Source organism: Pezoporus occidentalis, unplaced genomic scaffold (assembly GCF_034315485.1).
Source record: "Pezoporus occidentalis ecotype Australia unplaced genomic scaffold, CSIRO_AGI_Poc_V1 ctg286, whole genome shotgun sequence".
Taxonomy (NCBI): Eukaryota; Metazoa; Chordata; class Aves; order Psittaciformes; family Psittacidae; genus Pezoporus; species Pezoporus occidentalis.
The window spans coordinates 334545-345400 of record NW_026914785.1 but is presented as its reverse complement, the minus strand read 5'-3'; the positions used below and the strand labels follow the sequence as shown (position 1 = coordinate 345400).

Here is a 10856-nt window from a genome sequence, read left to right as displayed (position 1 = left end):
TCAACTGGAAGCATTTTATCAATCTTTAAAAAGTATATGTTTTCACAATAGGAACAGTCTTAACCTGTGGAGAAAATTAAATTGCCTAAACAGATATGATGCAGACAGATAGTACTGTGTTCTCCATGCCTTTGATGAGTGTCCAAATTGCAAATGTTGTATTGCCCGTAACATCAGAAGATTGAAATAAAACAGTTATCTATTGAAATAAAAGTTATCTAAAGAAATCAAGGGGAAACATAGAGAAAGGGAGATATTTTTTCTTTTCTATGAGAAAAGAGTAGATCACATTGGGTACACTCATGACGAAAAAATGTGTTTTTTCAATAGCTGTATCTCTTTCTCCCTTTGTAATTTCACAAGCAAAGCAATGCTTCTCTAGCATCCTTATGAAAGTCTCAGGGTGTTATGTTCAACGAGTGGGCAGTGGCAGAAGCAGGCCTCAACTGGATTTTCTTCACCTTCCCTAAATTGATTCAGACCTCCTAGGAGAAATCTGCAAGGCTATAGCTCTGCACAAATGAGCCACCTGACATGTCTCCTTCTTCCCCATTTGTGCAGAGGGCCATGCTGTATGGGTTTCTATTAATTTATGATGAGCTAGTGCCTAAAGCACATAACTTCAGTAGGCTCTGTCATGCTACCTGCCTGTTGTAAGCCAGTCTATAGCCTCATGGGAAGCCTCTTTGTTTTCATTCCTGGCACAATTAGCAGGTGAACATCACTTCAGACCTCTCTCAAAAAGTCCAAATTTACCATGAGACTGGGGATGCCTGCAGCCTTACTCCACGTTGTGTTGCTCTCCCGTACAAGAGACACCAACCACAGCAGGTTGGGAAAAGATAAAGAGTTGCTTAAGTATTAAATTAAGAAATAAATAGAAATTTTTAGGGTTAAGCATCCAGCCTCTTTCAAAATATCTTGATTTAAAAGGTTGTGTGTCTGCTTTATTTTGAAACAAGCATGTATTGTACTTTCTTCCAGGTTCCAAAATTGGAATATGTGCAGAAGTTTAAAATGTAGACATGTTGACAGGGATTTTCAAAGCAGACTAGAGTATTAAGAATCATTTTCCCCTAAAATTAGTGGAAGGCAATGTCAATCATTTAGACTGCTTTGTAAATCAGCATTCAATTTCATCCTAGGAATTGCTGACTACTAGGTTTAATGAATACTGTCTGTTCTGAACACTGTGTACCAGACAAGGCAGTTGTACATTAGAGGTGCAAGATATAAAGATGATGTCCTAATTAGCTTCAAGCCAGAGATGCCAGTTTAGTGGTAATCTCGAGTGAGGCTTGTATGTGGTGTACAATACAATGTAAAACAGTTGTCTAATTTATACTTTATAACATTAAAGTATAAAGTAGTAATATTGGAGTGACATTAATAGGAATTCAGTGGAACTTACATTTTCCTCAGGAAGCCTAATTGTGATTTTTCTCAGCATCTACTGCTGCTATCAGTAGCAGTCGTCTTTAAAAAGTACTAAAGGGAATACTACACACTTGCAGTGACCCTGAGCAAGAAACCAGTGAGGACACCTTTCCCATGCATACCTTTGAGTTGAGCACTGGAAGTGGGACCATGGAGAACAAACAACAGCCTTAACGATCCTTGGAAGAAACAGATGCAACACAGTGGCTTTGCATAATACATACCACCTGCTACACTGGTTCAAGGCAAACTCTTGGCACCTTGTGGCTGCCTCAGACTGTGAAAAGCTTAGTGAATTCCCTAGCTAACAATGGAAGCTGGACGTACCAATTTGGGTGTAGTGTAGACTGATCCAAAATTCATATTAAACTTTCAGCATAGATCCAGAATGCAGCTAGTTATTTTTTGTCTCTTCTACATGACTCTGCCACTATCTGAAGCAGAGGACAAAAGGCCAGGAGATGACTTCTGTGTGAAAGTTTCCATTTTTTTCAGGTGAGAGGACCAAAGAGGGGATAATGCCTCATTAGGGGGTGCTCTTTTTTAGAGTTGAAACTACTAGTTATCAGGCTTAAAGGCTACATGACAGGTCTCTGAAGAATCTCAGAAATACACTCTGATCTGCCTCACTCCAGTTTCAAAGTGCTGTCAGACCCCTTATTGGAACAGATGGATTTAAGTCTTCTTCATCAAAAAGATAAAATCAAAATTCCAGCTCTTTCATTGTTATAACATGCTGGAGTTGAGGTGGACTGATCTGGAATACTGCTCTGCTGACAGGCAGGGTACACAACTAAATGACCACTCACTAGATATACAACATGCACAGTTTATTAAAAAAGCACATTAAAACGAATAAGCACACCAAAGCAAACAAGCACAATAACACAAATCGTGTATATTTCTCTATATATACAGTAAATAAGTACAACAAAGCAAATCAGATATAATACATATAAGTAAAGGACAGAGGAAAGTTAGCAATGTATCAAGTCATTACTACATAGACAGAATAGAGATTAAGAAAAAATATACCAACAGCCACCACCGAATCATCATCCAGGCCCACACTTCAACCTGGGAAGCCCCACTGCAGCCAATGCCAGGAGTGTCAGGCAATTGGGAAAATTGCTGTGCAGTGTATCCACCCATAGGTGAGGTTACAGATTTGGCTATAAGAGGGTCCTGCTTTTATACCCTCAATAAAACAGACAGTATTGTGACAGGTCTGTAATTGCTTACTCGTGGGGCCATGCAGTTTCTCATGATCTCTTCATTGTCCACGCTGAGAACATTGGCCAGGCGCCCTGGTGCAGCCACATATGAAGGTCATAGAAGAGCTGCACCCCTTTGTTTTCCTGCCTTTTTGTGAAAAACAGTCATGATGAACATAAACATATATACTCTACTGAATACACTTTGGCAAAACCATACTTTATTATGTCTCAGTCATGACAGGGAATCAACTCTCAGCTAGGTTCCCATCCATTACAAACACCCATTGTTAAATTATGGCCTTGATGCAGTCAACCTGAAGATACTTCTGGGCAACCCCTCCATAGAGGAGAAAGACATGCTGCCATTAATTTCCCAGTTACTTAACCTTAGCTGAATACTTGTTATTAATAAAATATACTTTTTTGACATTGCAAATCCACTGCCAATCCCTTAGTCCTTCTTTGAGGAAGCTGTTAAGATAGGAGACCAAACTGAAAATGGACTAGTGAGTCTGGAGCCAAAAGATTGTTTAAAAAGATGTTAAGTGATCTTTTTGTCATCCTTCACTATGAGGGTGGTGAGGCACTGGCACAGGTTGCTCCAAGAAGCTGCAGCTGCCCAATCCCTGGCAGTGTTCAAGGCCAGGTTGGATGGGGCTTGGAGCAATCTGACCTAATGGAAGGTGTCCCTGCCTGAGGCAGGGGGTTGGAACTGGATGATGTTTAAGGTCCCTTCCAACCCAAACCACTCTATGATTCTTTGATATATGGGGGAATGGAAGCAAAGGTCACATGATGACAGCAGCAGTAAAATCAAATATTCAGATCGTGGCCCCTGTTGCTATTTGGTGCAGTAGTTTATTTTCACCTTTTCTATAGATTTTGCCAGTCGGGTTGCAAGTTACTACTTTCTTTTCTTTACTATCTCAGCTTTGAAGCAAAATTCAGTGTACTAACACAAACCCCAGCAGTAAATATTTTCCTGTTTTCAAGGAAATATCATTTCAGCTATGTAGTATATGTGAGGGATAATCAGCAGGCACCAGAAAGGAAATAAATGCTTCTTAATGCAGCTTTTCTGCTGCAGTCTGCATTGTTTGAACAGAAAGGAGAGGGACATGCTAGAATCTACAGGAGCCAAGCTCTAGTTTTCAAATCCGAAGTAAAATAACATACTTTTTTTATCTTTTTCTCTTGGCAGATTTGAATAGCCGAGGCAGCTTTAACAGGCAAGAGGGTCAGGAGTCCCTTCCCTATCACCATTAAAGTTGTCAGGATCTATGAAATTCAATGCCACAAAATGTTTCTAATGGTGTGGATAACACAAGTCGTGGTGTACACATGAATCTCTTATCATTAACAGCTACAGAGAGATGCACAGTTAAGGGGCAGCGACCTATTTCAGTGGCATCATTATTCTGACAGAATAGAAATTCAACAAAAAAAAAAACAACTTTTTTTTTGTGAAAAGTTGTCTTATTCACAGATACATTTCTGCCCTGCACTGTAGTGCTGGCACTATTTCTTTTGTCACTGCTCTCTGGATGTAAAGTGTCAAGGGAGGCACTGATAATAGAAAGTGGAAACTGAGGACCAGCCAGGATTTTCTTTTTGTGTAATTTCAGTAAAGGAAACTGGGGAAGGTTGCCTTGCATTTCTTCTCTGCAGATCATCTAATTCTTCCCTCCTCCCTAGGAGCCAGGCTAGGTTCCTGCAGCAAGGTGTAAGCTGGCCAAGTGAGCTGTGGTCCTAACAGCAGTCATGGAAATCCCAAAAGGAGGCAGGCTGCTTCCTCAGCCTGGGAAGCTTCAAATAACCCCAGCTACCAGGAGAGGAAAGAAGCGAAAAAGGTGAAATGCGTACCTCATTAATTCTTAGATTCTTTCCTACTTCAAGGAAAGTCACTGCAAACAGGATCTCCTCATTTCCTGACCTGCAGGCTTGGACAGAGGGTGCTCTATGGCTTGCTTCATGAATTACTGACAAGGACTGAAGGTCAGGGTAACATGAGGCTATTTAAGCTTGGCAGAGGGGCTGGCAAGACAGGAGATCTCAGGAAAATCTCAGGAAAGACCTTGTTTCTTGTCCCTGATGCCAGCAGAATCACTTACAAGCAACTTGTTTGTGGACAACATACATTATTTGGCTAGGAGATGTCTGCTCTGCAGAATGCTCCTGGGTGTCCCTTCCACTCACAGTGTCTGGTGGTCCATCAAGAGGAGGTGCCCTGCCACTGACACAACTGTTTGAAGACCCCTCTATCCAGAGGGCTTCTTTCTCAGTGCAAGCTCCCCATGCCTGCAGAATGAAACCAAGCAAAAATGGGAAAAAATAATAGACTGCACTTATTAATAAATTATGGCTTACCTATTCATAAGCCTGCTGTCTTGGGAAAGTTTAAAACAAAGCCCTGTTCTCTAGCTGTTTATTTCTTAAACACTGCCATCTCCTGCTGTGCGTGCTTCAGCTCCATGTCTTGATAGCAACTGCAGAAACTGAAACAACAGAAAAAGGGACAAACAACTTCAGTTAAACCAAGTTTGGTATACAGATTTTTTCTATCAAGAATGATCTTGTGCACTTAGAGAACTGGATTCAAGGGTATAGGTTGAGCTCTGCCACTGCCCTCCTCTTCAGCTTCAGGCATATCTTTTACATTTTTTCCATCTGCATTTTCCAGGCATGAAATGCTGTGGGAGGTGGAGAGGAGATTTCCCAGTCTTTGCCTGTCCTGTTGCTTAGGCTGTTTTTCCCACTAGCTCACACAGCTGGGGTCTGTGCCTGTGAAAACCCATATGAGGGGGCAGTAGGGATGAAGAAGGTGTTCCGGTACTAGCATCTGCCGTCCCTCAGCAGAGGGGTGAGCACACATATTTGGGTGTTCAGACAGTTCTCACTTTCACCAAGTCGTGAATGGCAACAGACTGGGAACCCCCACCACCAGCCACCCAGATGGGTTTGCAAGGTTTTGGACATACAGTCCCCACCATGCAGCTACCACTTCACAGGCTGAAGTGTCCAGGTGGGATTAGGACAACTGTCCTTGGGTGATGTCCCTTCCAACCCAAACCATTCTATGATTCCATGACGGCTTTTTGGGATGAGGGTCTCTGAGGTGCAGTTCACAGTACTGAGCTTTCAAATGGCCCAAGCACAACCCCTGTTGCAGCCACTGTGCCCCCCTTGAAAGCACCCTGGGTATGGATGAGAGAAGGATGGCAAGAGACTGTTGTCTGATGAGGCTGAGAGGCCCAATTAAAACTGCAGATGAAGTAGCCTCTCCTGGAAATGTTGGATGGTGCCACTGCTGGAATTTTTGAAGGCTGTGCAAGACATTGTGCTTGAGGGAGCCTGAAAAGTGAGCATGGAGAACGGGCTCAGTAATCTAAAAATTTAGATCAACTTTACATTCCTGGCCTATTTAAATATAGCATCTGAGGCCAAAGTCTGGAAAGGAAAATAAAAAACAGATTAATCAAACCTCAGAATTTCAACTTAGATGAAAATAATGTGGTTCAAATATGCCCTAGAGAGGAATGCTTGACAATATTGAGGATGCCAGAACAGTTAGAGCAGCACAATGCAACATGCTGGCATGTGGTAATTTTAAGAGCCAGAAGTATCTCCCCTTAAACAATCAGAAATGCAAATGTGAAGCCTGTTTCCCCTCCTTGCTCTGCTTTTTCTTGACAACTGCTGCCAGGATCCAACCACTAACCTGTCACCACAAAAATATGTCGATGCATTTGCAATGGCTGAGGCATTAATCCTGACCTTCATGTGTATGAGTGTGCCTTGCTTACTCAGTCTTCAGGCCAAAGTCTGTTTTCTCAGACTGACTCAGTCCTACCAACAGCCAGGAGAATGGGACGGCAAAGGTTTTGCATCAAGATGCCCAGCATCATGCAGACAGGTTCTGGTCATACACAGAACAATGACTAAAAAAGTTTGTCAAAAAAAAAAAAAAAAAGCTTGTTAAAAAAAAAACACAGATGATTTAACCTAGAACTTTTTCTAATCCAGGTCAGCTCTACGGCAAGGACAAGAACCCGATTTCCACCACATAGCTAAGCTGTCGTATTAAAAATTCAGGCTACACACGTCTCAGAGTGGTTTCCAGATTCTCTCCAGAACTGAGCAGGGACTGCAGATTGTTTCATACAGTCTTTTTCAAAGAAGTGAAAATAAAAATCTGTCCTGCATGGAAATGGGATGCAATTTACACATTACTGAGACGTAGCAGTTTTTGCTCTTTTAAAAATTCCAATGAAAAGAACAGCCTTTTAACTGACATTTGAAAAATATTTTTTCCTTTCTTCTTCATTTTTAGCTACTGTGTAAAGTATACTAGAATACTTCTTTCCTCTTGCTTGCCTACTCTTCTAGAATCTTCTTGCTCCTCCTTACAACCTCTGTCCTCTGTTGTTTTCTTAGTGTCTTCAAAATTCGGAAATGCTACCCTGCCCTCCTACCCTAAAAGTAAAATAAAAAACCAATGAGGCTTAACACGATGTCTTATTTTTTTATTAAAATTCCATACCAACACAGCAAAACATTCTGGAAACAAAAATCTTAACCAACATGGGTTAAAACATAAAATGACTGGGTCATTGTTTTATCTTGTTACATTTAAAGCTGCCTTCACTAACCAAATGTTCATAGGGGCTGTGCCTGCACGCTCTGTCATCACCTTGTAAGTTACCTTACAGAGACCATTTCCCCTGTATTGCAAGTCACCAGCAAGAAACTGCTCCTCTGCTGATACATACAGTATCATTACTGTACAATCGTAAACAGGCAAGAGGGTGAGCTGCTGCAGCACAGCTGATCCCTGTTTCCTTGCCAAACTAAACTAAAGAGGGGTGCACAGCCCTGCAGCACATTTCGCTGGGGCCAGGAATGCCCCAGCTGTCATTAGGATGCACCCTGCTTACCCCTTGGCTGCAGCAAGCACTGCAGTTTAATGGGAGAGAGGAGAAATATGGGATATATAGTGTCCAGCTCAGATGCGTTACTGTGCTTCACAGTGTCATATCAGAAGTGAGACGCACTTTTATACATGATTACCTTGAATGCACTTAAATAATGTTTAAATGTTTTGCAGAGTGGATGCCATGTGGAAGGAAAGGTGATGGTGGTGCATTTCACACACCACTTTGGCAGCATTTAATGTGACTACAGGTTATGGATGAAACAGCTTGCCCGTCTCAGCTCCAGTAAGCACTGGGGCATACCGTTGTCTTTGCTGGATATAGCCTGTAGCAGAATTCCTCTCCTGGGCAAGGCTTAGCAGCAAAACATGAGAAGGGTATTGAAGGGATTTAATTGCTTGCAAGTCTTAGTAGAAGCTGCCCATGTGTGTTCTCAGTGTACACGTGAGAGTATAGATGTCTGGATCCTGTGTGACAGGACATTTCAAACCCAGCTATGCAGCAATACATAGACCTTACGTGGTCTATGTATTGAACACAAAAAGAGGATTTGAAGAAAAAAAACAAGCTGAAAGGGACTAAATAAGCTGCAGGACAGATGTCATCCAGTGAATTACTTAAAAGGTAGTAAGAGTATCCCAGTATAATCTGGAATTGCTGCATTTTTGCTAGCTGTGAACCCATCCCAATACCCACTTACAGATACTACCTCACTTGGGATAAGGCAATAAAACTTCATGTTTTGGCCACACAGACTACTGTAATTATATAATGTTCTGTAAGTTTTCTATACAACAAAGGACCTCTTTCATAGAGGCAAAGCTAAGTGAGAAGTCACTTTGACATGCCGTCATGAGAGAAGGAGGCTGGGCACCAATGGGAAAAATGGGACCTGGAGGTGGAAACACTTGAGAAAGCAGCGGCCTTGAAAAGCAGGCTGCAGCAAATAGCACATCTCAGAGCTGGAAACAGGGTGGAGGTAGAGGATGTCTGGGAGAGGAGACAGGGTTTGAGCAGAGAGGCACACAAAAGGGCAGGCACAGACGAGCAGGATCAATTCCAGACCCCTTGTCCAAGATGATGGAGTCTCCTTGTCTTGTCAGCATGGGGTTATTAAAACAAAATTGTATGCTGCAGAATGCTCCTCAGGCAGTACAGCAGCAGGGTGCCGAACTCAGGTTCTGCCCTGCACTCCAGCCAGGAAGGTGGCTGTCCCGGCCTGGGGCTACCACTCTGCTGCGGCGGCCCTGTGCTCACCCTTGCGGTAGCACCTGATGGCTGGGAGAGTGTGAGGGGCTTCTTTTCTTTGCTGTTTATGGGAAAAGAAAGCAGATGGGAAATCATACAACAACAACAAAAAAAAAAAAAAAAAAGGAAAGGTGAAGAGGTTTCTAAACCGAATCCAAGCTTGTATCAGGCCTCCCCTCCCTTCCCCACCTGCCTCCTCCCCTATTTATAATACACCTGGGTTCTTCAGTCGGATCATTTGTACATACAGCTTTGCCACTTGCAAGTGACAATACAGTGCTTAAATGTGAAAAGCACGTGCAGGGTGCATGGACACCTTCCCTCTTCCTTCCCATACACATGCTCTTCACTGCTGCTCTTACAGGCTGTCGTTGCAGCAACAGCTGCCTTTCGCATTACCACTGCATTCATGAGCGGCCGTGCTGTTCCCCCACGGCCAGTGCCTTCCCTGTGCCTTCCTGTAGCCAAACCTCCTTCAGCTGGGGGCTGCAGCCGCCTGCCTGCCTGCCTGCCTGCCTGCGGCAGCTCCTGCTTACTGCACCATGTGCCACCGTTCTTCCCTCCCTGCCGCACTGCTTGCTAAGGACATGCTGTGGCACAGCTGTCTGCCTCTGTTGCCGCAGGTTTGGACTGCTGTGAATGCTACTGATGTTGAGCTCCTGTGGTGACCCAGCACCCCATAGGAGGAGCAAGTGAGCTGAGACGTCAACGCAAAAAATTATAGCCATGCAAGCTACCCCTGCGCTCAGCTGCTGGGAGAGTGCATACATGGCTTGTGTGACAGCACTAGCACGCAGAAGCGGCAATGAAATGCAGTCAGCAATACAGCTGGGAGACAGGCAGCGAGGCAGGCACTGTTCCAGTGACTAAAATGATCGCACCGTGAGCCAGCCTGCAGTGCCTCCAAAAGTGGCTGATTACTACTACAGGAGCTCGGCTTTCTTTGCAGTTACTCCAGTTCCCCCCGGGTGACTGCAGTGTGTGCTCTGTTTTGGTTTTGTTTGCCTTTCTTTTTTATACCCGCACATCCCACCACCACCCGTCTCCCTCTCTCTCCTCCCGTGTCCTTCTCTCCAGGATGGCGGAAGCAGAGTTGCACAAGGAAAGGCTCCAAGCCATAGCAGTAAGTCAGTTTCATTTTACTTGCTCTTTTGTCCATAGCCGTGGGTTGTGGAGGGAAGCAGGGATTCCAGCAGGGTGGCTGGGAAGTGCCTGGAGAGCCTGGCTGCCGCGAAGTTGTGCGTGGAGTTCCCCGTTCGGGAAACGAGTGGTTAAAGTCTGCTTTGCAGGATTTGGCGGAGAAAGAGGGCTCTGAGGAAGAGCATTGAGCTGACACGTGCGGAAAGAAAAATGTGAATTCACAGTGGCACATTTAAAAGATTGATGATGGAGAAGAAAAGAATAAGTGGGGAGGATGGGAGATTGCAGGAGAAAATCAGTACTCTGCTGAAAAGATATTTTCTCACAGTGGGAGATTTAGCTTAGCTGATTAAGAAGTTAAAATCATCTGCAGCAGGATGGCTTTTTACTGCAGAAAATAATTGTGGTATTAAGAATTTTTGAAACAATACGAACAGAATAATCAGAATCATGTAATTATTTGGTCTATTAGATAAACTGTCACCTCAGCTTAATAGCTGAGCACATGCTTTTAGCCAGATTCCCTGGCAAGTTGCATCCTGCCATGGATAAAGTCTAGGCAGTATTTTGCCCCATTTTAGTTAAAACTTCTGTTTCCACATTTAGTACCATAATTTGGTGTGAGCCATGAGCTGAGCTGGTGCAGCCCTCAGAGGAACGTGGGCAGTGACACCTAGTGAGGCTTGAGCCTGGGTGTTTAAAAGCCACCATCATCACCACCATCATCCCGGCATGCAGAAATTGCCAGCTCATCTTTCAGCATGGCACAGGCGCTGTGTCAAAAGGCCTGTGTTTCCGTGGGCACTGCCAGTTTGCCAGCCCCACACAGCCTGCCCTTGTTCAAGTGACACCCAGCTCTTCTTCTTCCCCATGGCTGAGATGC

At 43.8% G+C, this 10856-nt stretch overlaps 1 protein-coding gene across 5 annotated transcripts in view; it reads left to right on the top strand.

Annotated features, from left to right (window-relative positions):
- The first annotated feature begins 9451 nt into the window (after positions 1-9451).
- The window catches only part of PALM2AKAP2 (PALM2 and AKAP2 fusion), a 265897-nt gene continuing 264492 nt past the window's right edge, over positions 9452-10856 (top strand). For 2 of the 5 annotated variants that reach the window (XM_062626000.1, XM_062625998.1), the window contains exon 1: positions 9490-9956. In XM_062626000.1, coding sequence (XP_062481984.1) covers positions 9912-9956 — 45 coding nt within the window. In that variant the 5' untranslated portion in view covers positions 9490-9911. Of the gene's footprint in view, positions 9957-10856 lie in introns of all 5 variants that reach the window. The other 3 variants (XM_062625996.1, XM_062625997.1, XM_062625999.1) reach the window with 3 other exon arrangements.